The sequence below is a fragment of the Lolium perenne genome, chromosome 7, assembly GCF_019359855.2.
Source record: "Lolium perenne isolate Kyuss_39 chromosome 7, Kyuss_2.0, whole genome shotgun sequence".
NCBI classification, from domain to species: domain Eukaryota; kingdom Viridiplantae; phylum Streptophyta; class Magnoliopsida; order Poales; family Poaceae; genus Lolium; species Lolium perenne.
The window spans coordinates 258,050,832-258,077,517 of record NC_067250.2 but is presented as its reverse complement, the minus strand read 5'-3'; the positions used below and the strand labels follow the sequence as shown (position 1 = coordinate 258,077,517).

Sequence of the window (26,686 nt, the reverse complement as noted above, 5' to 3'; positions counted from 1 at the left end):
TCTTTTTTTATTTTCTTTTCTATTTCTTTTCTATTTCTTTTTTCTGTTGCTTTTCTATTTATTTTCTTTTCTGTTTCTTTTCTATTTATTTTTTCTATTGCTTTTCTATTTATTTTCTTTTCTGTTGCTTTTCTTTTTCTGTTTCTTTTATTTTTTTATTTTCTTTTCTATTTCTTTTCTATTTCTTTTTTCTGTTGCTTTTCTATTTTTTTTTTCTGTTTCTTTTCTATTTATTTTTTCTATTGCTTTTCTATTTATTTTCTTTTCTGTTGCTTTTCTTTTTCTGTTTCTTTTTTTTTTATTTTCTTTTATATTTCTTTTCTATTTCTTTTTCTCGTTGCTTTTCTATTTATTTTCTTTTCTGTTTCTTTTCTATTTATTTTTTCTATTGCTTTTCTATTTATTTTCTTTTCTATTTATTGTTTCTATTTCTTTCTTTACACTCCGCCACGACGCCGTTCGCGGGAAAGTTTCCCGCCTCGACGTCGCGCAGAAACTTTCCCGCCACGACGTCGCGCAGAAACTTTCCCGCCACGACGCCGCGTGGGAGAAAAAAGGCGAGAAAGAAAGGGCGGGAATAAATTTTTATTACGATTGAACTCGAATTAAAAGTACATAGCTTAACCGAAAATTAAAGATACATGGCCAAATTCTACTCGTTGGAGTCATTCAGTCATACTCGTGCCTAGCCCCGTAGTAGTCGCCACCGTAGTCGTCGTAGTCGCCGTCATCATCGTCGGCGCATCGGGGTCGCGGTACTCTCCGGTCGGCGGGTGAGCACGCGTGGGCTGGGACTGAGGGTAGCGCAGGCGGGGGCCACGGTAGGCCATGACGCCCTGGAGAGTTCGGCCGCGCCACCACAGCCGACGGCCGGCCTCGTTGAAGTTCGAAGGAGGCGGACCGCCCTCCTCATGCCTGGAAAGCGCCCTCTCACGCCGATTGATGAAGAAGCTTTCCCAAGTCGGGCTGTAGTCGGGATGCCACTGGGGATTCCTCCGCTGCTCTGGCGTGAGCTCGAAGTAGTAGTGGTTCGTGATGGCCATCTCGCGCGCCACACCTAGAGGGACTGGAGGGACCGGTACGCCTCCGACGCTTAGCAACCAGCCGGTCGGGACGCGGTCGCCCGGCGGGCAGGGTAGTTCGAGGCGCAAAGCGCCTCCGCCTCCCGGGGGGTTAGAGATGCGATGGAAGCCATGGGAGAGAATGATGAGGTTTGCAGATATGAGTCTAGATGTGATATGTAAATGGTGGCCAAGCCTACATATATATAGTGAAAAAATGGCGGGAAGACAAAGGCGGGAACCGGTGGAAAGCGTGGGAAGAAAATAGGCGGGAAGACAGAGGCAAACCTTTAGTACCGGTTGGTGGGTGCAACCGGTACTAAAGCTGTCGGTAGGATAAGGACGCCCTGTCGGTGGGATAAGGACGCGTGGGTAACCTTTAGTACCGGTTGGTGGGTGCAACCGGTACTAAAGCTGTCGGCAGGATAAGGACGCCCTGTCGGTGGGATAAGGACGCGTGGGTAACCTTTAGTACCGGTTGGTAGGTGCAACCGGTACTAAAGCTGTCGGCAGGATAAGGACGCCCTGCTCGATGAGATAAAGTATGTAGCGCACGACGCCCTGTCGGTGGGATAAGGACGCGTGGGTAACCTTTAGTACCGGTTCGTGTCTGCAACCGGTACTAAAGTCGTCGCAGGATAAGGACGCTCTGCCTATAAAAGGAGCATCGATAGACCATGGGAAGCAGCTCAACAAGCCAACATGGATGGAGAGTTTCATCACCATGGATGGAAGAAAGGGTTGGGAAATCTCCCGTGGCGGAACTTGTCGAAGATGCCCTTGGTGCACACGCCCTATGGCATCTTCGGAAGTTCCGCCTCGGAAAAATTTCCCTGCAAGCCCGTGGAAGACTCCATCTCCTCTAACAATGTTGGGGAAAGGGTTGGGAAATCTCCCGTGGCGGAACTTGTCGAAGATGCCCTTGGTGCACACGCCCTATGGCATCTTCGGAAGTTCCGCCTCGGAAAAATTTCCCTGCAAGCCCGTGGAAGACTCCATCTCCTCTAACAATGTTGCGGAAAGGGTTGGGAAATCACCCGTGGCGGAACTTCTCGAATATGCCCTTGGTGCACATGCCCTATATATGGCATATTCGGAAGTTCCGCCTCGGAAAAATTTCCCTGCAAGCCCGTGACTTAACTAGTAAAACAAGCCAACCATCTCCATTGTTAATATCTTACATACAGTAACATCATTACACAAAAGTGATTTCCATATTGAGATACACAAGTTATACTCCATCTCCTCTAGTCTTCTGAGTTTTCTTCGCCCGTTTCCCTTTCTTCTTCATCGCGACGCAACCATGGACAATCTTCATTGTTTAAGATGATGCTTGGGTCAATTTTTACCTTGAAGGGTGGAATATCGTCAAACTTATTATAATCTTCTGACATGTCTGTCTTGTCCTCTACTCCCACGATGTTTCTTTTTCCTGAAAGAACTATGTGCCGCTTTGGCTCATCGTATGATGTGTCCTCTTGCATTTCTTTTCTTTTTTTCGGTTTGCTAGACATATCCTTCACATAAAAAACCTGAGCCACTTCACTGGCTAGGACGAATGGTTCGGTGTCGTACCCAAGATTCTTGAAATCCACTGTAGTCATTCCGTACTGCGGGTCTACCTGTACCCCGTCTTTCAGGTTGAACCATTTACACCGGAACAAAGGGACCTTGAAATTAGGTCCATAGTCAAGTTCCCATATCTCCTCTATGTACCCATAATATGTGACCTTGTTCCCATTGCCATCTTCTGCATCAAAGCGGACACCACTGTTTTGGTTGGTGCTCTTTTTGTCTTGGGCGAAAGTGTAAAATGTGTTCCCATTAATCTCGTACCCTTGAAAAGTCGATATAGTAGAAGATGGTTGCTTGGCCAACAAGTACAGCTGCTCGTCATCGGTGACATTCATGAGACGTGTTTGCAACCAACCGCCGAAAGTCTTCATGTGTTCTCCATCAATCCAATCTTCACGTTGCTCCGGGTATTTAGAGCGTAAGATCTCCTTGTGTTCCTCTTTGTACGGAGCCACCAAGATGGAATTAAGTAGTGTAGTGTGCTTGAGTGAAAGAATGTCCGTCCATACACGTTGCTGATTTCTTTCCTAGCGTGCCTTTTCCACGCAGTCTCCCCTCATAGCGCGATTCAGGAACACCGATCGGCTTAAGGTCAGGAATAAAGTCAACACAAAACTCAATGACCTCCTCTGTTCCATAGCCCTTGGAGATGCTTCCTTCGGCCTAGCACGGTTATGAACGTACTTCTTTAAGACTCCCATGAATCTCTCAAAGGGGAACATGTTGTGTAGAAATACAGACCGAGAACGCCAATCTCTTCGACCAGGTGAACTAGGAGATGTGTCATAATATTGAAGAAGGATGGTGGGAACACCAACTCGAAGCTGACTAGACATTGGACCACATCCTTCGTAAATTTTGTAGAGTAAGTGGATTGATCACCTTCGAGAAATTGCATTGAGGAACGCACATAGCTTCACAATGGGTACTCGAACATTTTCCTACAGAAGCCCCTCAATGCAACCGGAAGTAATTGTGTCATAATCACGTGGCAGTCATGAGACTTTAGGTTTTGAAACTTTTTCTCCGACATGTTTATTATTCCCTTTATATTCGACGAGAAGCCAGACGGGACCTTGATGCTACTCAGGACTTCAAAAAAGATCTCCTTCTCCTCTTTGGTAAGAGCATAGCTGGCAGGACCTTGATACTTCTCTGGATTCAGGTTGTTTCCTTCGTGGATACTTTGCTGGTCCTGCCGTGCATCCGGTGTATCTTTTGTCTTCCCATACACGCCCAAGAAGTTTAGCGAGGTTCACGCAAAGATTTTTCGTCACGTGCATCACGTCGATTGCAGAGTGAACCTCTAAGAATTTCCAGTAGGGTAGCTCCCAAAATATCGACTTCTTCTTCCACATGGGTACGTGTCCGTCAACATCATGCGGAACAGATTGTCCGCCGGGACCCTTTCCAAAGATCACTTCTAAATCCTTGACCATATCATATATAACTTCCCCATTAGGGCGGGTAGGCTTGGTTCGGTTATCTGCCTCACCTCCGAAATGCTTTCCTCTCTTTCTTACGTGATGTTGTTTTGGAAGAAATCGACGATGCCCGGTACACATTCTTGTTTCCCAAATAAATACTATCAGTCTCACCTAAACAGTGTGTGCATGCATTGTATCCCTTGTTTGACTGCCCTGAAATGTTACCAAGAGCAGGCCAATCATTGATGGTTACAAATAACAACGCTCGTAGGTTAAATTCCTTTTGTTCGTGCTCATCCCACACAGGTACACCTTCGTCACGCCACAACTCTAAAAGTTCTTCAACCAATGGCCTCAGGTACACATCAATGTCGTTGCCGGGTTGCTTCGGGCCCTGGATGAGCACTGGCATCATAATGAACTTCCGCTTCATGCACAACCAAGGAGGAAGGTTATAGATACATAGAGTCACTGGCCAGGTGCTATGGTGGAGCTCTGCTCCCCGAAAGGATTAAAGCCATCGTACTTAGACCAAATCTTAAGTTCCTTGCGTCATCTGAAAATGACTTGAACTCTCTGTCGATTTTTCTCCACTTGCGACCCGTCGGCGGGGTGTCTCGACATCACATCTTTCTTACGGTCCTCTTTGTGCCATCGCAACAACTTGGCATGCTCTTTGTTCTGGAACAAACGTTTCAACCGTGGTATTATAGGAGCATACCACATCACCTTCGCAGGAACCCTCTTCCTGGGGGTGGACTCACCCTCAACATCGCCAGGGTCATCTCGCCTGATCTTATACCTCAATGCACTACATACCGGGCATGCATTCAAATTCTCGTACTCCCCGCGGTAGAGGATGCAGTCATTGATGCATGCATGTATCTTCTGCACCTCTAATCCTAGAGGGCAGACAACCTTCTTTGCTTCGTACGTGCTAGAGGGCAACACGTTCTCCCACTGGAAGCATCTTCTTTATTATTTTCAGCAACTTTTCAAATCCCTTGTCAAGTACCATTCTCTGCCTTCCATCAGCAATTCCAGCGTGGTACCCAGCTTTTTCTGACCATTTTCGCAATTTGGGTACAACGGTTTGTTGTGATCCTCTAACATTTTCTCCAACTTCAACCTCTCCTTTTCATTTCCGCAGTTCATCTTCGCATCAAGAATGGCCCGACCCAAATCGTCATCCGGGTCATCAAAAATCGGCTCATCGAAAATGAGCTCTTCTTCACTTCGTCTTCCCCCATTCTACTACCACCGTCTTCAGTGAATAAGCTGGGATAGTTGTCACTATCCTCTTCTTCTTCGTTGTCTTCCAATATAACCCCTCTTTCTCCGTGCTTGGTCCAACAATTATAGCTGGGCATGAAACCATTCTCCAGCAGGTGGACGTGAAGGGTCTTCGAGGTAGAGTAATCCTTCATATTCTTACAGGAACTACATGGACAATACATGAAACCATTCGATTTGCTGTTTGCCTCGGCCACGTTGAGAAAATAATGCATGCCGATAATGAACTCGGGATGGCACCGGTCACCGTACATCCATTGTCGACTCATCTGCATTTTATATGTATATCAAAAATCATTAAGTACACAACATCATGGATATATGAGTGACCAACTTAATTAATATTCAAGTTCATCACATAAAACTAATTGTTTTTTATAAAAAAGAAGAGGGGCTCACCGAGGTGGTACCGTGCCGGCTAGGGGACGACGCTAGCGATCGACGGCGGTGAGGACGGGGATGATACTAATTAAAACCTACAAAACATACCATAATTTCAGCTCAAATTGCATATAAAAAAATAAAATCACTAACTTAGGCATTTCATCGAACACCTTGATTGCACTACAAAAATAGTACGAGTTAAAACTACCAAAGAACTGAGCTAAATTAGGAACGCCGGAAGGAAGGATGATATTGCTAACCCTTGGATAGATGTATGCCGTTAATCTTGTTAAAATGGTGGAGAAAAATAAAGATTATTGGAGTGTGTGAGAGGTGGAGAAAAATTTAGAGTGTGAGGAAGAAGAGAAAAATGAGAGCCAGGGGGCTCGGGACGATCTGGGCGATTTTTGATATGGCTGGGTACCCTTTGGTACCGGTTCGTGTTACGAACCGGTACCAAAGGTCCAGCCCGGGCCCCACCACGCGTTTTAATTTTGGCCGAAGACCTTTCGTACCGGTTCCTAACACGAACCGGTACGAAAGCCCCTACCAAACCGGTACGAAAGCTCCTCGCCCACCTGAGCCCTCAAACCGGTACAAATGGGCCCATTGGTACCGGTTCGTAAGGGAACCGGTACCAATGGCTTAGATGGATGTGAGGTTTTCTACTAGTGTCTCAAATCGATCTAAAACACTTGACACCAAATTTTGTCAAGTGTAACGTCGTTGCTCGCCACCAGCAACCGATGACCAAAACATAACCTGGAAACAAACTCTAACCACACATGCTATGCCACCCAGTTGATGGTAGCCTTCCATGTCCCGCAAAAGCACACGAGGTGCCGCGATCAACAGATGGAAGATACTGTAGGTTGGAGGCGGAGGCAAGGGAGGTAGCGGATAGGGTTTTCCAAGTCTTGTCCATGTGCGTGCGTAATTTATGGTGATCATTTAATTAAAAACTTTCTCATATATATTCAACACGTGTTGTTACTACCGAACATCATATTTTGTTGTAAATAAACATCATCACGTATTACACATCAAATGGGTTTCTTCTAGCTGGTAAAAAAGGATGGTGGCGTGTCTACAATGCAGCACAACTGGGGCTGCGAAGACGCGACCACACCGGATGAAACATGAGCACGTGCCGCGCCTCAAAACTCTTGTCTCATTCGATTTAGCCATAAAAACTCCAAGAGGCCACGACGGCGTCATGGCTATATAACCCATTCTGCCCCCACAGCACCGATGATAGATCGGTTTAAACCTCTTGCTGTCCCATTCGTACCTTTCGTGTTCGCCCTCAAGTCAAGTCGCACATATCCATTCCATTACCGCGCAAGGTAGCTAGCTGTATCCATCGTCGTCGCCGTCGCCGGCCCGTACGTCCTTCCTTCCATGGCCGCAACGAGCTACGAGGGGGATGCCCGGCATAGGGGCCTCGGCGTGCACGGCGCGTCGCGGAAGATCGGCAAGTCGTCGTCGCCCTCGCCGTCGCAGCAGCAGAATCGGAAGCCGGTCATCATCTACATGGTGTCCCCGAAGGTGATCCACGTCGAGGCCCACGAGTTCATGTCGCTCGTGCAGCGACTAACCGGCCCGGAGGGCGCCGGGGACGACGGGCAGGAGAGGGCGTCGACGTCGTCGTCCCCAAGGGGCACGGAGAGAGCCGGCGGGAGGTCCGCGCAGCCGGTGCGCGTCAAGGCGCGCGCCCTGAACCGTCCCGGCCCTGCGGTGTCCGTGTCGGTGACGGCCACGAGGCTGCAGCAGCAGGCCGTGCCGCCGTCGTGGGCGGGGCCGTCGCCGTCCCCCACGACGGGGTTCCTGTTCACCGACCTCAGCCCGCTCCGCGGCGGCGCGCTCAAGGGCGAGACGCCCATGATCTCCCCCTGGATGCACCAAGTCAGCGACCATTTCTTGAGCCCCGCCGGCGGGCAGGCGCTCGGCTCGCCGTCTGCCTTCCTCGACATCTTCGGGCCGATGTCCTCGCAGAATCAGTGATCGGATCAAACCCCTCAACCGGTGGTGACATATGTTCAGAAGTACGTCAGAACTCAGAAATCTTCTACACTCAAAATGCATTAGGGTTTCTGCATGAACAACTCGCATGCTCCCCCTCACACGATGATCAAATTAGCCCGGTGTCATCTAGCGTGGTTCCGAAAGCTGTAAATTAATAGTGTAGGTTCTTGCGGTATTGATTTTATGTGCTTGGTGTTAATCTTGGTTTTGGTTGCAGTTCTTGCTGTACATTAATTGTAATAACATATCGGTGCACCCACGAGATATATGAAATTGATTTATTTGTTGATTCGCTTAGTTTGTGTGCAAGTTGTAATTGACAGGGAGGTGATTGCAACAGCTGGTTAATTAACTTATGAACTATATGATTGACTCCAAAGAATACATATCCTGCTCAATGCTCATTACTCATTGCGTACATGCAAACCACTTCTGCTAGTAGAAGAAATTAAGCAGAACTCTGGTTGATCGACTAGCGATATAGTATCTAGCTAGTTATGTACAGCTTGATCACCGTGGCGCCAGATTTGAAAGAGTTGGCGACTTGGCATACCCGGTATCAATTTTTCATCGAGGAGATAAGGAGATTTCCTTGACTAGATGTACTGACAGAGCGAGAAATTTCAGACTAATATGTGGAACCTTGTGGGGGTCTAGTCTTGATAACTTTATCATGCTCAAGGGGTAACAAAAACATGTGGGTCAAGCCCTTTGCCAAATATAGGAATACATATATAGATGTACTGATAGGTTCACACAAGTAATAAATTTGTTTCTTCTACCAAATCAAGACGACTAATGGAAATGATCTTATGAACTATGTGCTTAATTGATTCGAAAGAACTCATTGCGTACATGCAGACCACTTCTACTTGGAGAAATTTAGAAGAACTCTCGTTGATCCACTTGTGATATAGTATCTAGCTAGCTACGTACAGCTTGATGCCTTGATCACGGTGGCCAGATTTGAGAGAGTTGGCATACGCGGTACCGGTTTTCCTAGGGTATTATATGAGAAAGTTGTGAGAATGCTAGGAGCTGCAAAGATTGTATTGCAGTTTTCTTTCCATTACCATATGTACTGACAGGGTGACATAGCAAGAAATTCAGACTGTGCTATTGGAACTTTGGAGGTTCCAAGATCCATATTATTAATTACTTATCGCTAATATAAATGTATTTAGACATATTTTAGTTATAGATACAAATTAGGTTGTAAATATATGTCAAGACCAACGAATGAAGACCATCATAATATAGCAATTAGATAACACATTCAACAAGGAAATGACACATAGTTGTCGCAGTTGAGCTGATCCTATGAGACCAATACAAGGGCTTTCACCTCGGGTACGAAGCAATGTTCAAATCAGCATATTGGTCGTCAGTTGCATCAGTCAGTACTCCGCGCTAGGCCAAAATGACATTAGGAAACTTTTGGGACAACTTCCCACCTTAGACCACTGCCACGGCTGTTATGGGACGCCCATGTCTCAGCGCAGAACTGGCCACCGCTACTCCACATCGGTACAAAGCACACTACACAATTCACAATACCGTCAGAGCCTTTGCGCTAGTGCTAGAAGCTGGCGGAAACCAACAGTGTCAATGTGCCTTTGTCCTCATCAGCGCCATACTCTGCCGATGGCGCCTCAAGCATCCTCATGCAATGGTAGCTGCCCACGCAACGAAAAAAAAAACTTATTTGCACAGCCAGCGAGTGCCTCTGGTGACCATGGCTGTTGTTCCTTGACGCGCCTACATATGCGCTAATGCGCCACTTGATCTCCTTATTGCGGTCATCGAGGGTCGCCCCCCTACCGCAATGACACATGGAGGCCACCGTCGCCATGACTACTCGCGCATCCCTAGCTGACGATTGTGTCGCCTTTGCGACCGTCGGCACCACCAGTGCCTATATCGCACAACGGGATGTGGGATCCGATGTACGGCACACAAAAGTGTCTTGATCCGTGGCGGTTGTGACAAAAAGTGTGAGAAAGCCCTTCACCAAGTAAGGAAATACATACACGAACTGCTACGCCAAAAACATGACTACAAAATGCGATTATTTCATTGAAGCAGCAATTCTTGTATGGGGTATTTTTGCAGAATGCACTTTTCACGTACGGTAATAAGATACGGTACAATCAACAAAACACTCAAGGGCATTTGGTCTAGTGGTATGATTCTCGCTTAGGGTGCGAGAGGTCCCGAGTTCAATTCTCGGAATGCCCCATTTTTGCTCCTTTTTGTATGAAAGGAATCTTCGATTCCCTTTTGGATTTGGTTCCTTCCAGCTCGTAACAACACACCCATAGCAACGTTTTGTTATTCCTGCTTTGTGTGGACTTGCAGAAGAATTGTGCAGCTGGATCAAAACTAGCTGTCACTACAATCCAAACCAACTCCTGCTTCATCGATATGAGACGACCATCAGTTTTCAGGCGAAGTGGGGACGCGCCATCATAGAAAACAAACTCAAAGCTCTGGCCACGTACAAATGGTTTAACTAACTGTGACAGTCTGACTGAAACAAAACGCAGATGACAACGATAATAGGATTCAGCGTGTTGATAATAATCGAGTGCCATTACTTCGTCGGTCCGAACCAAGGAATCCGTTAGAAATGTTTTGAAATGGATATTGTTCTCTCTTTGATCAGGGATTGCTATATGAAAAGAAGTGGAGTTTGAAAAAGGAAACGGAATGCTCAAACCGAAACTGCTAGAGGAACTAATTTTCAATGGCTTTTGCTCCGGTGTCCCCCCTCTCCAACCTTTGTTTTTTGCGGATGGCTAGGATCTTCTGATACCTCTTCGTAGGCCAATTTAAAATCATTCCACATAATCCCTAGATGTTTTATGTTTTAAACACAATACCCCTTCAAGTTAAAAGTGGTACAGTTAACCCCCTCAACTTCTTAAAACCATGTCATTCACTCTTAACTCTGATAAACAATTTTGAAGAGCGGGTTTTCTCGAGGAAATTGTTCTATGGTAACGTCATGGAGCTCCTCTGCTGCACGGTCCGCACATCAGGTCCACGACCACGAACAAGGCGTGCACTTATCGAACAGTGCACAGAACACCATGGACCCGGGGCTGACCGGACTTTCCGTCGAGTCGCGTGTACAACACCTAGGTAAACCTCTAGCAATACGCGAATGTATAAATCTATATCAAGATAGCATGCATCTTAATGGTCAACCAGATCAGCGTATATTATCATATGCTAGCTAGCAAGTTCAAAGATAAGCTAATAGCAACAAACGCACGCACACATACGAATCTGGGTACAGGCTCACACCCACCCTTGTAATCTATGCACCGTGCTGAACCTAATCTGTGTCAGTTTGAAGTTGAGGGGTGTTGTTTCCAAAACGTGAAACATCTGTGAGCTATCTAAACTTATTTGGCTAACTTATCTCTTCAACCAGGGGGGGACACCGGAGCACTTCTCATTTTCAATAGCATAACTTGGGCTCCTAGAATATGGCGCCCTTGGGACAATCTATTTGATTGGACAGAAGCTAGCTAACTACGAGTATTTTTTTTTTGCAGGAGTTAGCGCAGAATTCAGGCTGTTAGGATTGATCTCCACCGCACCAAAGCCAACGGCTCTAGCATGACCCCTTGACCTCGCCCGCGCCCTGATCGGGGGCGCCCAACCGTTCGCTAGTTGGTGGGCCCCTGTCGCCTGCAATATATAGAGTGGTGGGGGCCAGTGGCACTCATCACGAGGTTGCCCTGAGCTGCCACTCGCCCCACCAGACGACCCACATATTAGGGTTAGTGCAGTGCCGACGGGAAGCTCCGCCGCCACCACTCCCTCACCCATCCGCCGCCGTCACCATGTCAACGACGACGGGTTTCGTCCTTCTCCAGGATGAAGGTAAATGTTCACAGACTGTTTCTCTTCCGGCACAGATCCTACACCTAGACGTTCTAGCAGAGCAAACATTGGTATCAGAGCCGCTAGAGTTGTAGATCTTGCGCTCGGGACAGTAAGAAAAAGAAAAAGCAGATCCTAATTCGTCACCGCACAGAAACCCTAGATTGAAAAGGGGAAAGAAAGATTCTTAAAGGCCGGGTCCTTGGGCTCGCCGGCGAGAAAGTACAGGGGCAGTAGGGCCAGCATGCCGCCACCCCGACAGTCACCGGTTGCTGCTACTCTAATGGCGCCGGCAAAGTGTAGGGCACCACCACTGAGCCGTTTGACGCCGGTGCGTCCACCCTCGGGTGCACGCATGCGACGGCAAAAGGGCCATAAGGGTGCCGGCTGCTGCTTCTTCTCCCCTGGAGGTCATCGTTTTTGGGTGGAGGATGAGCAGAGAAAGAAAAAAGACAGAAAGGTAAAAGAGAGGAAGGGCAGAGCGACGCCGGCACACTTTTGCGTGCTCGCGCGAGTAGATGCTGGGTAGCGCCGCTGCCTCCTCGCCGCTACACAGAGGCGCGGGGGAGCCTCGCGGGGAGGTCCCCGTTGTCACCGGCGAGCTGCCAGGCCGCGCACGCGGGCGGGAGGAGTAGCCTCCGCGCCATCGCAGAGAAAGAAGCAGAAAGGAAGCCGGCCGTGGTCCGCTCGCCGTCGCCGGCGGGAGGCGCCGGCCGCTCTTCCCCAGCCGCCGGACACAGGACAGAGAGGGGTGATACGTCTCCGACGTATCGATAATTTCTTTTGTTCCATGCTGCATTATTGATGATATCTACATGTTTTATGCATACTTTATGTCATATTTATGCATTTTCCAGAACTAACCTATTGATGAGATGCCGAAGGGCCAGTTGCTGTTTTCTGCTGTTTTTGGTTTCAGAAATCCTAGTAAGGAAATATTCTCGGAATCGGACGAAATCAACGCCCAGCATCTTAGGATTGCATGAAGCTTCTAGAACACCCGAGAGCCGCCAGAGAGGGGCCACAGGGGGCCCACACATGGGGGCGGCGCGGCCCAGGGGGGGCGCCGCCCTAGTGTCTGGTGGCCCCAGACCCCTTCTGACGCCGCCTCTTCGCCTATAAGAAGCCCCTGACCTAAGTCTTCGATACGGAAAAGCCACGGTACGAGAAACCTTCCAGAGCCGCCGCCATCGCGAAGCCAAGATCTGGGGGACAGGAGTCTCTGTTCCGGCACGCCGCCGGGACGGGGAAGTGCCCCCGGAAGGCATCTCCATCGACACCACCGCCATCTTCATCAACGCTGCTGTCTCCCATGAGGAGGGAGTAGTTCTCCATCGAGGCTAAGGGCTGTACCGGTAGCTATGTGGTTAATCTCTCTCCTATGTACTTCAATATAATGATCTCATGAGCTGCCTTACATGATTGAGATTCATAAGAGTTTTGTATCACAATTCATCTATGTGCTACTCTAGTGATGTTATTAAAGTACTCTATTCCTCCTGCACGGTGTAATGGTGACAGTGTGTGCATCGTGTAGTACTTGGCGTAGGTTATGATTGTGATCTCTTGTAGATTATGAAGTTAATTATTGCTATGATAGTATTGATGTGATCTATTCCTCCTTTCATAGTGTGAAGGTGACATTGTGCATGCTATGTTAGTACTTGGTGTAATTGCAATGATCTATCATGCACTCTAAGGTTATTTAAACATGAATATCGAATATTGTGGAGCTTGTTAACTCCGGCATTGAGGGTTCGTGTAATCCTACACAATTAGTGGTGTTCATCATCCAACAAGAGAGTGTAGAGTATAGCATTTATTTATTCTGTTATGTGATCAATGTTGAGAGTGTCCACTAGTGAAAGTATAATCCCTAGGCCTTGTTCCCAAATACTGCTATCGCTGCTTGTTTACTGTTCTACTGCATCATCGCCCGCAATATTACCACCATCAACTACACACCAGTCGTAGCATCAAGCTATTTTCTGGTGCCGTTACTACTGCTCATATTTATTCATACCACCTGTATTTCACTATCTCTTCGCCGAACTAGTGCACCTATTAGGTGTGTTGGGGACACAAGAGACTTCTTGCTTTGTGGTTGCAGGGTTGCATGAGAGGGATATCTTTGACCTCTTCCTCCCTGAGTTCGATAAACCTTGGGTGATCCACTTAAGGGAAACTTGCTGCTGTTCTACAAACCTCTGCTCTTGGAGGCCCAACACTGTCTACAAGAATAGAAGCACCCGTAGACATCAAGCACTTTTTCTGGCGCCGTTGCCGGGGAGGAAAGGTAAAAGGCACTCATACTCCGGTTCCAGGTAACTAAGTACTTTTCTGGCGCCATTGTGTGTGTGCTCGAAGCTATTTCCTTTAGATCCTGCAATTGCATCTTTTTGTTTCTTGTTTACACTAGTTAGGCATAATGGAAAACAACAAAAATATGAGAGCTCTTTATGAACTTTATCTTGAATTAGGACATGATGTGTTTGAAGAGAGAATTAAAAAACCCATGGAACTTTATATGCATGCTAATGTGAATGTTATTAATATGAATGCTTTGAACACTATTGTTGCTAATGCTATGGAAAATTCTAAGCTTGGGGAAGCTGGTTTTGATGAACATGATCTTTTTAGTCCCCCAAGCGTTGAGGAGGAAATTTACTTTGATGATACTTTGCCTCCTATTTATGATGATTATAATGATAGTAGTCTTTTGGTGCCGCCTGTTATGGAGGATAAATTTGATTATGATTACAATATGCCTCCTATATTTGATGATGAGAATAATAATGATAGCTACTTTGTTGAATTTGCTCCCACTACAACTAATAAAATTGATTATGCTTATGTGGAGAGTAATAATTTTATGCATGAGACTCATGATAAGAATGCTTTATGTGATAGTTATATTGTTGAGTTTGCTCATGATGCTACTGGACATTATTATGAGAGAGGAAAATATGGTGGTAGAAATTTTCATGTTACTAAAACACCTCTCTATATGCTTAAAATTTTGAAGTTGAGCTTGTCTAGTTTTCCTATGCCTGTTGCATTATGCCTACATAACTTGTTTATTTACAAGATTCCTATGCATAGGAAGCATGTTAGGCTTAAATGTGTTTTGAATTTGCTTCTTGATGCTCTCTTTTGCTTCAAATACTATTTCTTGCGAGTGCATCATTAAAACTGCTGAGCCCATCTTAATGGCTATAAAGAAAGAACTTCTTGGGAGATAACTCATGTGTTTATTTTGCTACAGTATTTTTGTTTCATATTTGAGTCTTGGAAGTTGTTACTACTGTAGCAACCTCTCCTTATCTTAGTTTTGTTGCATTGTTGTGCCAAGTAAAGTCTTTGATAGTAAGGTTCATACTAGATTTGGATTACTGCGCAGAAACAGATTTCTTGCTGTCACGAATCTGGGCCTAATTCTCTGTAGGTAACTCAGAAAATTATGCCAATTTACGTGAGTGATCCTCAGATATGTACGCAACTTTCATTCAATTCGAGCATTTTCATTTGAGCAAGTATGGTGCCTCTTTAAAATTCGTCTTTACGGACTGTTCTGTTTTGACAGATTCTGCCTTTTATTTCGCATTGCCTCTTTTGCTATGTGGGATGGATTTGTTTGTTCCATTGACTTCCAGTAGCTTTGAGCAATGTCCAGAAGTGTTAAGAATGATTGTGTCACCTCTGAACATGTGAGTTTTTGATTATGCACTAACCCTCTAATGAGTTTGTTTCGAGTTTGGTGTGAAGGAAGTTTTCAAGGGTCAAGAGAGGAGGATGATATACTACGATCAAGAAGAGTGAAAAGTCTAAGCTTGGGGATGCCCCGGTGGTTCATCCCTGCGTATTTCAAGAAGACTCAAGCATCTAAGCTTGGGGATGCCCAAGGCATCCCCTTCTTCATCGACAAATTATCAGGTTCCTTCTCTTGAAACTATATTTTTATTCGGTCACATCGTATGTACTTTACTTGGAGCGTCTGTTTGTTTTTATTTTTGTTTTTGTTTGAATAAATGCTTGTGTGGAAGAGAGACACGCTCCGCCGGTTCATATGAACACATGTGTTCTTAGCTTTTAATTTTCATGGCGAAGGTTGAAACTGCTTCGTTAATTGTTATATGGTTGGAAACGGAAAATGCTACATGTAGTAATTGGTATGATGTCCTGAATAATTTGATATTTGGCAATTGTTGTGCTCATGTTTAAGCTCTTGCATCATATACTTTGCACCTATTAATGAAGAAATACATAGAGCTTGCTAAAATTTGGTTTGCATAATTGGTCTCTCTAAGGTCTAGATAATTCTTAGTAAGAGTTTGAACAACAAGGAAGACGGTGTAGAGTCTTATAATATTTACAATATGTCTTTTATGTGAGTTTTGCTGCACCGGTTCATCCTTGTGTTTGTTTCAAATAAACCTTGCTAGCCTAAACCTTGTATCGAGAGGGAATACTTCTCATGCATCCAAAACCTTGAGCCAACCACTATGCCATTTGTGTCCACCATACCTACCTACTACATGGTATTTCTCCGCCATTCCGAAGTAAATTGCTTGAGTGCTACCTTTAAACAATTCAAAATTTATCACCTCTGATTTGTGTCAATGTTTTATAGCTCATGAGGAAGTATGTGGTGTTTATCTTTCAATCTTGTTGGGCAACTTTCACCAATGGACTAGTGGCTTCATCCGCTTATCCAATAATTTTGCAAAAAGAGCTGGCAATGGGATTCCCAGTCCCAAATTAATTAACAAAAAAATAGACACTCCTCCATGGTATGTGATTGTTGGACGGCACCCGAAGGATTCGGTTAGCCATGGCTTGAGAAAGCAAAGGTGGGGAGGAGTGTCATCCAAATAAAACTAAAATAAAAAGGCACTCCTTCATGGTATGAGATTGTTGGCAGGCACCCGAGGATTCGGTTAGCCATGGTTTGTGAAAGAAAGGTTGGAAGGAGTGCCACACAAAAATAAAATAAAATGGGAGCCGCTCTTTGAAGGTTTGTCTGGCAAGGGGGTTAGAGTGCCCACTACCATTCGTTGACAACAACAAACACCTCTCAAAACTTTACTTTTATACTCTCTTGATGTTTTCAAAATCAAAGCTCTAGCACAAATATAGCAATCGATGCTTCCCTCTGCGAAGGGCCATTCTTTTACTTTTATGTTGAGTCAGTTCACCTATTTCTCTCCATCTCAAGAAGCAAACACTCGTGTGAACTGTGCATTGATTCCTACATACTTGCATATTGCACTTGTTATATTACTTTACATTGACAACTATCCATGAGATATACATGTTATAAGTTGAAAGCAACCGCTGAAACTTAATCTTCCTTTGTGTTGCTTCAATACCTTTACTTTGAATTATTGCTTTATGAGTTAACTCTTATGCAAGACTTATTGATGCTTGTCTTGAAAGTACTATTCATGAAAAGTCTTTACTATATGATTCAATTGTTTAACCATTGTATTTAACATTGATTTGAATCGCTGCATTCATCTCATATGCTTTACAATAGTATGATCAAGGTTATGATGGCATGTCACTCCAGAAATTATCTTTGTTATCGTTTACCTGCTCGGGACGAGCAGAAACTAAGCTTGGGGATGCTGATACGTCTCCGACGTATCGATAATTTCTTATGTTCCATGCCACATTATTGATGATATCTACATGTTTTATGCATACTTTATGTCATATTTATGCATTTTCCGGAACTAACCTATTGACGAGATGCCGAAGGGCCAGTTGCTGTTTTCTGCTGTTTTTGGTTTCAGAAATCCTAGTAAGGAAATATTCTCGGAATCGGACGAAATCAACGCCCAGCATCTTAGGATTGCATGAAGCTTCTAGAACACCCGAGAGCCGCCAGAGAGGGGCCACAGGGGTCCCACACATGGTGGCGGCGCGGCCCAGGGGGGGCGCGCCGCCCTAGTGTCTAGTGGCCCCAGACCCCTTCTGACGCCGCCTCTTCGCCTATAAGAAGCCCCTGACCTAAGTCTTCGATACGGAAAAGCCACGGTACGAGAAACCTTCCAGAGCCACCGCCATCGCGAAGCCAAGATCTGGGGGACAGGAGTCTCTGTTCCGGCACGCCGCCGGGACGGGGAAGTGCCCCCGGAAGGCATCTCCATCGACACCACCGCCATCTTCATCAACGCTGCTGTCTCCCATGAGGAGGGAGTAGTTCTCCATCGAGGCTAAGGGCTGTACCAGTAGCTATGTGGTTAATCTCTCTCCTATGTACTTCAATACAATGATCTCATGAGCTGCCTTACATGATTGAGATTCATAAGAGTTTTGTATCACAATTCATCTATGTGCTACTCTAGTGATGTTATTAAAGTACTCTATTCCTCCTGCACGGTGTAATGGTGACAGTGTGTGCATCGTGTAGTACTTGGCGTAGGTTATGATTGTGATCTCTTCTAGATTATGAAGTTAATTATTGCTATGATAGTATTGATGTGATATATTCCTCCTTTCATAGTGTGAAGGTGACAGTGTGCATGCTATGTTAGTACTTGGTGTAATTGCAATGATCTATCATGCACTCTAAGGTTATTTAAACATGAATATCGAATATTGTGGAGCTTGTTAACTTCGGCATTGAGGGTTCGTGTAATCCTACACAATTAGTGGTGTTCATCATCCAACAAGAGAGTGTAGAGTATAGCATTTATTTATTCTGTTATGTGATCAATGTTGAGAGTGTCCACTAGTGAAAGTATAATCCCTAGGCCTTGTTCCCAAATACGGCTATCGCTGCTTGTTTACTGTTCTACTGCATCTGTACTGCCTGCAATATTACCACCATCAACTACACACCAGTCGTAGCATCAAGCTATTTTCTGGTGCCGTTACTACTGCTCATATTTATTCATACCACCTGTATTTCACTATCTCTTCGCCGAACTAGTGCACCTATTAGGTGTGTTGGGGACACAAGAGACTTCTTGCTTTGTGGTTGCAGGGTTGCATGAGAGGGATATCTTTGACCTCTTCCTCCCTGAGTTCGATAAACCTTGGGTGATCTACTTAAGAGAAACTTGCTGCTGTTCTACAAACCTCTGCTCTTGGAGGCCCAACACTGTCTACAAGAATAGAAGCACCCGTAGACATCAAGGGGGCAAAGGGGAAAATGCATCTAGGGTTAGGGTTTTCCCTGGGCGGTTCGGTTTTTATACCGGCCGAAAGAAGCGTCCCACCGTCGGATTTAATCCGACGGCCTGGAACGTGCGGTGCGGGCTCTCTGCGTGGGCCACGTGGGCGCCGTGGCCAGGCCGTGTGGGCGTCGTGGGCTGGGCCGCGTAGCAGGCCGCCGCGTGGGCGAGCCGTGGCTGAGCGCCGCTCATCGCGTACAGGCCGCGTTCGGGCCGCGTTGACAGGCCAGTGGCGGGCCACGGGTCGCGTCCAGGAGCCGAAGTCTGACACACCGAGCGGCGCACAGACAAAAGTTGCTCACGTGGGCTGTGGGCCGCGGGAGCTTCTTTAGGCCTGCACAGTTGTACAGTTTAGGCTTTTTTTGGACTCTTTTTTTGGGCCAAATTTGTCTAGTTTTTTTCCTAAGCAAATTGAACCAACGAGATATTTGTTTTAGGAAATAAAGTAACAGTAATGCCTCTGAAAAGTTTAAAGTTTGACTTCAAAGTTTCCGCTGCAAATAGTTAAGATGCATTTTCAATTTGGAAAAATGCAAAAGTGATGATTAAAATTTAAAAAGTTGCTTAAAAGTGATTGTTGAAACAATTATGATATCTCATCTTATGACCCCTCGTTATTGATGGCATGATCATGTTTTGTTGTAATAACATGTGCAAAAGTGATAATCAAAGTGATTATTGTGACAATTATGGTTCTGTTATTTTTTAACCAACGTTATTAATGACATGATCATGATTTGTTGCAATAAGGTGTGCATTTATCTCTATTTTCTGCCCAACGGTGATATAGATTTAATTGCACAAACAGTTGTATGTTCTAATTTTGACCAACGTTGGATTATTGCATGCAATTGTTGTTATGATCTCTTTTCATTATGGTTTAAAGGAGAATACTACTTTGATGAGCTGCATCAAGGATGTTCCAACCCTCAAAGGTGACAACTACACTGAATGGAGAAAAGAAGGTCGATTTATCCAATAAAAGAAAGAACAGAAGCATTGGATAAATTCAAAATATTCAAAGCTGAAGTTGAAAATCAGCATGATAAAAGAATAAAGATAGTCAGGTCTGATCGTGGAGGGGAGTACTACGGTCGACATACTCCATATGGCCAAGTCCGTGGACCTTTTGCAAGGTTCCTACAGGAGACTGGAATAGTCGCCCAGTACTCGATGTCGGGCGAACCTCAGCAGAATGGGGTAGCTGAAAGGCGCAACCGTACCCTTATGGATATGGTGTGCAGTATGATGAGCTATTCCACCCTACCATTGGGATTGTGGATTGAGGCGCTAAAAACCGCTATTCACATTCTAAACAGAGTACCAAGCAAATCGGTGCCCAAAACGCCGTATGAGCTATGGACAGGGAGAGTGCCTTCTCTAAACCACCTAAAAGTATGGGGGAGCCCTGCTGAGGCCAAAGTATTCAATCCAAATAACGCAAAGTTAGATACCAAAACAATCAGCTGCCATTTTATTGGCTATCCTGAAAAGTCAAAAGGTTATCGTTTCTACTGTCCAGAGAAATACACAAAGTTTGTGGAAATGAGACATGCTGTCTTCTTAGAAGACGAAATGATGAGGGGGAGCATGGTAGCTACGAAAATTGATCTTGAGGATGCATGCACCTAATCCGATGACTCATGAGCCATTTTTTGCGCTACCATGTGCACCTGTACCGATGATCCCTGCGATTGTAGTGCAAGCGCCTGTTGTGACTCCACCCATGACAACGATGAGTGAAAGTTCGAAATCTGTCCGTCAGGAGCCGAATGAAAAATTTGTTGAGCATGAAATGGGAGCAACAACAGACACCTCCTGAAAAGTACAAAGCACGACTTGTGGCAAAAGAATTTACACAAAGAGAAGGGATAGATTACAATGAGACATTTTCTCCGGTCTCATGTAAGGATTCCTTCAGAATCATCATGGCACTAGTTGCACATTTTGATTTAGAGTTGCATCAAATCGATGTAAAGATGGCATTTCTAAACAGAGATTTAGAAGAAAATGTCTACATGAAACAACCCAAGGGTTTTATCATGGAAGGCAAGGAAGAAATGGGATGCCGCCTAAAGAAATCCATTTATGGATTAAAGCAAGCCTCCAGACAGTGGTATCTAAAGTTCAATGAGACAATTAAGAGATTTGGATTTAAAGAAAATATTGAGGACAATTGCGTTTATGCAAAGTTTAAAAGTGGGAAATATATTTTCCTAATCTTGTATGTGGATGATATTCTGCTTGCCAGCAGTGATGTTAGTCTACTGCAAGAGACAAAGAATTTCTTGTCCTCAAATTTTGATATGAAAGATCTTGGTGAAGCGTCATATGTTTTGGGCATAGAAATTCACCGAGATAGAAACAATGGAGTATTAGGACTATCGCAAAAGGCTTATTTAGAAAAGATTCTAAGTAAGTATAATATGCATAAGTGCAGTGCCACACCTGCCCCTATAGTCAAGGGCGACAGTTTTGGGAAACATCAAAGTCCCCAAAATCAATACGAGCTCGATCAAATGAAAGCGGTTCCATATGCTTCGGCTATTGGAAGCCTACAGTATGCACAAGTGTGCACTCGCCCTGACTTAGCATTTATCACCGGAGTACTCGGTAGATATCAAGAAAATCCAGGTTTTGAACACTGGAAAATGGTAAAGAAGGCATTGTGTTATGTGAAAGGCACAAAGAGTTACATGCTAACATACAGAAGATCTGATTCCCTAGAAATAAGAGGGTATTCAGATGCAGATTTTGCGGGGGATAAAGATGATAGAAAATCCACATCTGGATACGTATTCACCCTCGCAGGGGGAGCTATTTCGTGGAGAAGCTCCAAACAGACGATAGTTGCATCATCCACGATGTATGCAGAATTTATAGCATGTTATGAAGCCACGGGGCAGGCATTATGGTTAAAGAAATTCATACCCGACTTGAAAGTGGTAGATTGTATTGACAAACCACTAAAGATGTACTGCGACAATGAGGCTGCAGTATTTTATGCTCACAACAACAAGTCGAGTAATGCTACTAAACCGATTGAGGTTAAGTATTATGTTGTGAAACACAAGGTCCAGGATCAAACTATAAGTCTCGAGCATATAAGGACAAAAAATATACTTGCGGATCCGCTAACGAAAGGCTTACCACCCAGCGTGTTCAAGGAGCACGTAGCCGGCATGAGTTTAAGGGAAAGTCTTACCTATCCTGGATCATAAGAGGCCCAAAAGTAAAAGAATTTGTTTCAAAACAGAGAAGTATATTGTGGCTGTCTGATTCTATCGGCAATAGAGCTGTGACGATGAAACATGCCCTATGGACTGATCCAAAATGAAACGAATAAAGTGAAAGTATAAAGTTAAAAGAAAAGTTGAGATCAAGGGGGAGAATGTTAGGATTGATCTCCACCGCACCAGAGCCCAACGGCTCTGGCATGACCCCTTGACCTCGCCCGCGCCCTGATCGGGGGCGCCCAACCGTTCGCTGGTTGGTGGGCCTCTGTCGCCTGCACTATATAGAGTGGTGGGGGCAAGTGGCACTCATCACGAGGTTGCCCTGAGCTGCCACTCACCCCACCAGACGACCCACAGATTAGGGTTAGTGCAGTGCCAACGGGAAGCTCCGCTGCCACCACTCCCTCACCCATCCGCCGCCGTCACCATGTCAACGTCGACGGGTTTCGTCCTTCTCCAGGAAGAAGGTAAATGTTCACAGACTGTTTCTCTCCCGGCACAGATCCTACACCTAGACGTTCTAGCAGAGCAAACACAGGCTGCTCTGCAATGGACCTTTGGATGATGATAGGTGATCTCAACCTTATCCTGGCGGAAGCTGATAAGAATAATGCAATCCTGGACAAAAGGATGATGGGGGGATTTAGGCACTTTGTGGATTCACACGAGATAAAAGAGTTGTGTATCTTGATGATAGAGTCTATACATGGAGCAATGAACGCGATGTATCTACTCTTACTAGAATTGACCGTGCTTTTGTATCAGTGGACTGGGGATTGGAGCATTCAGATTGTCTGCTTCAAGCTTTATCCTCCAACATTTCAGAGAACTGTCCCCTTGCATCTGTCTCTTACCTAGACATGCAGGCACATAAGAGATTCAAGTTCAATGTTTTATGGGCGAATCTGGAGGGTTTTGATTGAAGCAATCAAAGAGGCCTGGCAATGTGATCCTCAGATTGTGGATCAAGAGATTAGATGCCCTCTACAGAAACACAACTAAATACTTGAAGGACGGGAAATATTAAATTGCAGCTAGCTGTGGCAAATATCATTATGTTCATGCTAGAAGCTGCACGCGATTTTAGGCTTCTATCACAAGGATAGTTATGGCTGAGAAGATCCCTGAAATTACATATCCTTCGCCAGCTGGCTTCCCTAGAGCATACAATTGATAGACAGAGGAGGTTGAGGTGGTTGCATGAGGGAGATGCTAGTACAAAGTTGTTTCATCTGGTTGCAAATGGCCGTAGAGCAAAAAAAAATCATACTAGCTGCCAAGTGGGGAAATGATTTAGTAATTAATCAACAAAGAAAGGAGCAAATCTTCACTCAAGCTTTTCATGATCAACTAGGTACAGTGCAGCCAAGAGATCACACACTAAACTTGGATTTTCTTGGCATGGAGGCTGTTAACATAGAGAGTACTGAGGGTGTGTTCTCTGAAGATGAAGTCTGGGAAGCTATCAAAGAAATGCCGACTGACAGAGCACCTGGCCCTTATGGGTTCATTGACCTATTATATATCAAAACATGACCAGTTATTTGAAGGAGATATCATGGAAGCTATTCAGAAGCTAGCTACTCGAGATGGTAGGGGTTTCGTGAAACTAAACCAAGCACTGTTTACTCTGATTCCTAAAAGGCCAGATGCCTCTGAAGTTGGACATTATAGGCCCATTGATTAGCCTTGTCCATAGTTTCTCCAAACTCTTCTCGAAACTTCTTGCAATGAGATTGAGGCCCTGCATGAATGGACTCATTGGAGCAACTGAGTATACTTTTGTTAAAGGGAGAAATTTGCATAATAATTTTATCCTAGTAAGACAAGTGGCCAGAAAATAATCATCAAAGAAGAGCGAAAGGAGTTTTCCTAAAGCTTGATATATCTACAGCTTTTGACTCGGTCTCTTAATTTCTTATTGCCATTATTCTATCTACTGCCAGCCCAAAGGTTTTGTGAATGGAAGCTGTGGTCAGAGGATCAAGCATGTCAGAGGCTTGAGGCGAGGGGATCCTATATATCCACCATCCTGTTCATGTCTGCAATGGATAGCCTGACTAGGGTGGTTATCAAATCCCAAGAAGTGGGAGCATTGAGCGCAATGGTAGGATGTACACCTTTACAGAGGATTTCCATATTTGCTATGATGTAGCTTTGTTTACCAAAGTAGTGTTCGCGGAGCTCAATCTTGTCCATGAGGCACTAAAAATCTTTGGTGAAGCTTGTGGTTTGTCTGTATGAATTATGAGAAATCTAGTGTTGTGGTAATCAGCGGAGAAGACGGATGTGGAGATGGCGACTTCAGTTTTAAACTGCTAGATTACTACTTTCGCTTGTACTGAAATTGTCCATTGGACCCCTGACAATATCTGATTGGCAAAAAAATTTGGACTCTTCTTTAAAAACTTCATGCCTGGCTGACAAAAGGTGCTAGAAAGATTTTGATAGGCACTGTCATCTGTGCCAGCCCATTGACTACTGGAGTTAAGGATGAGCTCATTTGGAGGGGATCTGCAACCGGAATATATTCAGCTAAAGCGGTTTACTTGTTAAAAAAAGATGGTTTATTTGTTTTTAAAAAAGCGGTTTACAACATTCTCTGTTCTGAATCTGAACTTTCCACCCTTCCAAAAGCCATCTGAAAGAGCTGGGAGCCCATCAATTGTAAAATCTTCACCTGAATGGCCTTGCAACATACTGTGGATCTCTGGCGCAAGAGCACACAAGGACATTCGCAAGACAAAAACAAAAAAAAAAAGAGCACACAAGGGCAGCAGGATCAATCTTCGGAATGTTTCGGCTGCCTACAAGATAATACTGAATATATTCTGATTCAGTGTGTGTATGCGAGACAAGCGTGGTACAATGTGTTCGAGGTCTGAACATCGAGGCGCACTTTCAATACTGATCAGTTGTCTCCCTCCTGGTGGCGCTTTGAGAGAAGAAACAGAAACGCAAATGTTTTGACTCCATAGTCTTGGAGCATATGGAAGCAAGAACTAGGGGCTTCAGGAAAGCTCCTTCTTTCGCCGGCAAACCAGCAACTAATTTTTCAGAGTAAAAGTAATGAAGAAAATGTTAATGTTTGCTTTGGTTGGGGCGCGCCAGGCCAAGTCTGCAGTGCAACGACGAGGCGACGCCTGAGAGCCCGATAGCAAGCTACCGTGTGGGCTCTCCCCCACAAAAAATTAATTTAATATCGTGTGGACACGAGGGCCCACATATCAGATATTAAACTGATAAGAACAGATACTACACTTGATCTTAGCCAAAAGGCCGAGAAAGGTATGATTTGTGCTGCTGCCGTGGGTCGGTTTATATAGCGTGTCTCTACCGGACTGCGTTCGTCGCTGGCCGATGTGGGACTAAACAAACGAAGCCAGAAGCACACAGCGCATCGTGTTCGGTTCGGTAAGATTTGGGCTGTGGTCTAAGGTGAGGCCCAGCAGACTGGTTTCCCCTGTCTGGCCCAGAATATAGTAAGTGAAGCTTCGACGGATGTTGTTTCACTTGTCGTTGCCAAAAAGAACATGTTTACGTCTTGCAAAAGAAATGTTCTGAAAAGAAGATCGCTCTCTGTAAAAGGAAGATACTTTCAAAAAGAATTGAAAATGACACTCGAGGTAATTATCCCCCAAGTTCGTCGCTGGCCGATGTGGGACTAAACGAACGAAGCCAGAAGAAACACAGAGTAGCGCATCGTGTTCGGTTCGGTTGGTCTAAGATGAGGCCCAGCAGACTCGTTGCCTGGTTTCCCCTGTCTGGCCCAGAATATAGAACGTGAAGCTTTGATGGATGTTGTTTCACTTGTCGTTGCCAAAAAGAACATGTTTACGTCTTTGCAAAAGAAATGTTCTGAAAAGAAGATCGCTCTCAAACATACTGTAAAAGGAAGATCCTTACAAAAGAATTGAAAAATGACACTCGAGGTAATTATCCCCCAAGTCAAGTAAGAAAAGAAACAGGCTAGAAGTAAGTAAAAAAAAAAAAAAACCCCACGATTCCTCAACTAGAACATGATTCCTCAAGTAGAAGATGATCGAGTTGTTGTCCCTTTGTCAGAGACGCTACCTGTCCGCCTTGCCTCCGGCGGCCTTAAGGCTTAGGAAATGGGGCGGTCCATGGCCTCTTGCCGGCAAGAGGGTATTTGTAGTGTTTTCTTCTGGGTGATGAGGCGGCGACTACATCCCGAAGTCGGAATGAGGTCCTTCTGCCATATCCCCATTTTGATGGTGCGCCTAGCTTCGCCGGAGGGCGTGTGGGGTTGTCTTCCCGAATGATCTTCTGGAATCTGGTCGATGTTCTTGTCAGTTGGTGTGGTTTCAGATCCTTTCTATCTATGGTTGTCATCTTTCACAATGGTTGCTACACTGGTGCACTGGTTTTTTAATGCTTTATTATGATAATTTCTCATTTTCTATTGCGATAAACTCTACTACGATAAACTTTGCCCAACTCCAGTGTTGAAGGGGCGAGGACGGCAACGCGCCTTCGATTTGCTTTAGTGTTTATAGTATTCGCTAGGTGGTCTAAAAAACTAATTATATTTTTTATTACTTTTATAGCTACTTGTTAATTATTAATAAATTGGTGGACATTTTGATAGA

At 45.0% G+C, this 26,686-nt stretch overlaps 1 protein-coding gene and 2 non-coding genes across 3 annotated transcripts; 2 read left to right on the top strand and 1 right to left on the bottom strand.

Annotated features, from left to right (window-relative positions):
* Window positions 1-6,984: 6,984 nt before the first annotated feature.
* On the top strand, window positions 6,985-8,054 carry LOC127313530 (uncharacterized). The gene has a single exon (XM_051344017.2). The coding sequence runs from the start codon at window positions 7,142-7,144 to the stop codon at window positions 7,742-7,744; it is 603 nt and encodes a 200-aa protein (XP_051199977.1). The 5' UTR covers window positions 6,985-7,141; the 3' UTR covers window positions 7,745-8,054.
* A 1,877-nt stretch (window positions 8,055-9,931) lies between these two features.
* Window positions 9,932-10,003, top strand: TRNAP-AGG (transfer RNA proline (anticodon AGG)). The gene has a single exon. It is a non-coding gene; the product is annotated as a tRNA-Pro (tRNA).
* Window positions 10,004-25,173: 15,170 nt separating this feature from the next.
* Window positions 25,174-25,368, bottom strand: LOC127318187 (U2 spliceosomal RNA). The gene has a single exon (XR_007861742.1). It is a non-coding gene; the product is annotated as a U2 spliceosomal RNA (small nuclear RNA).
* Between the last annotated feature and the right edge of the window lie 1,318 nt (window positions 25,369-26,686).

Coding starts and splice junctions, on each gene's coding strand:
- LOC127313530 (XM_051344017.2), top strand. CDS start 7,142: ATGGCCGCAACGAGCTACGAGGGGGATGCCCGGCATAGGGGCCTCGGC.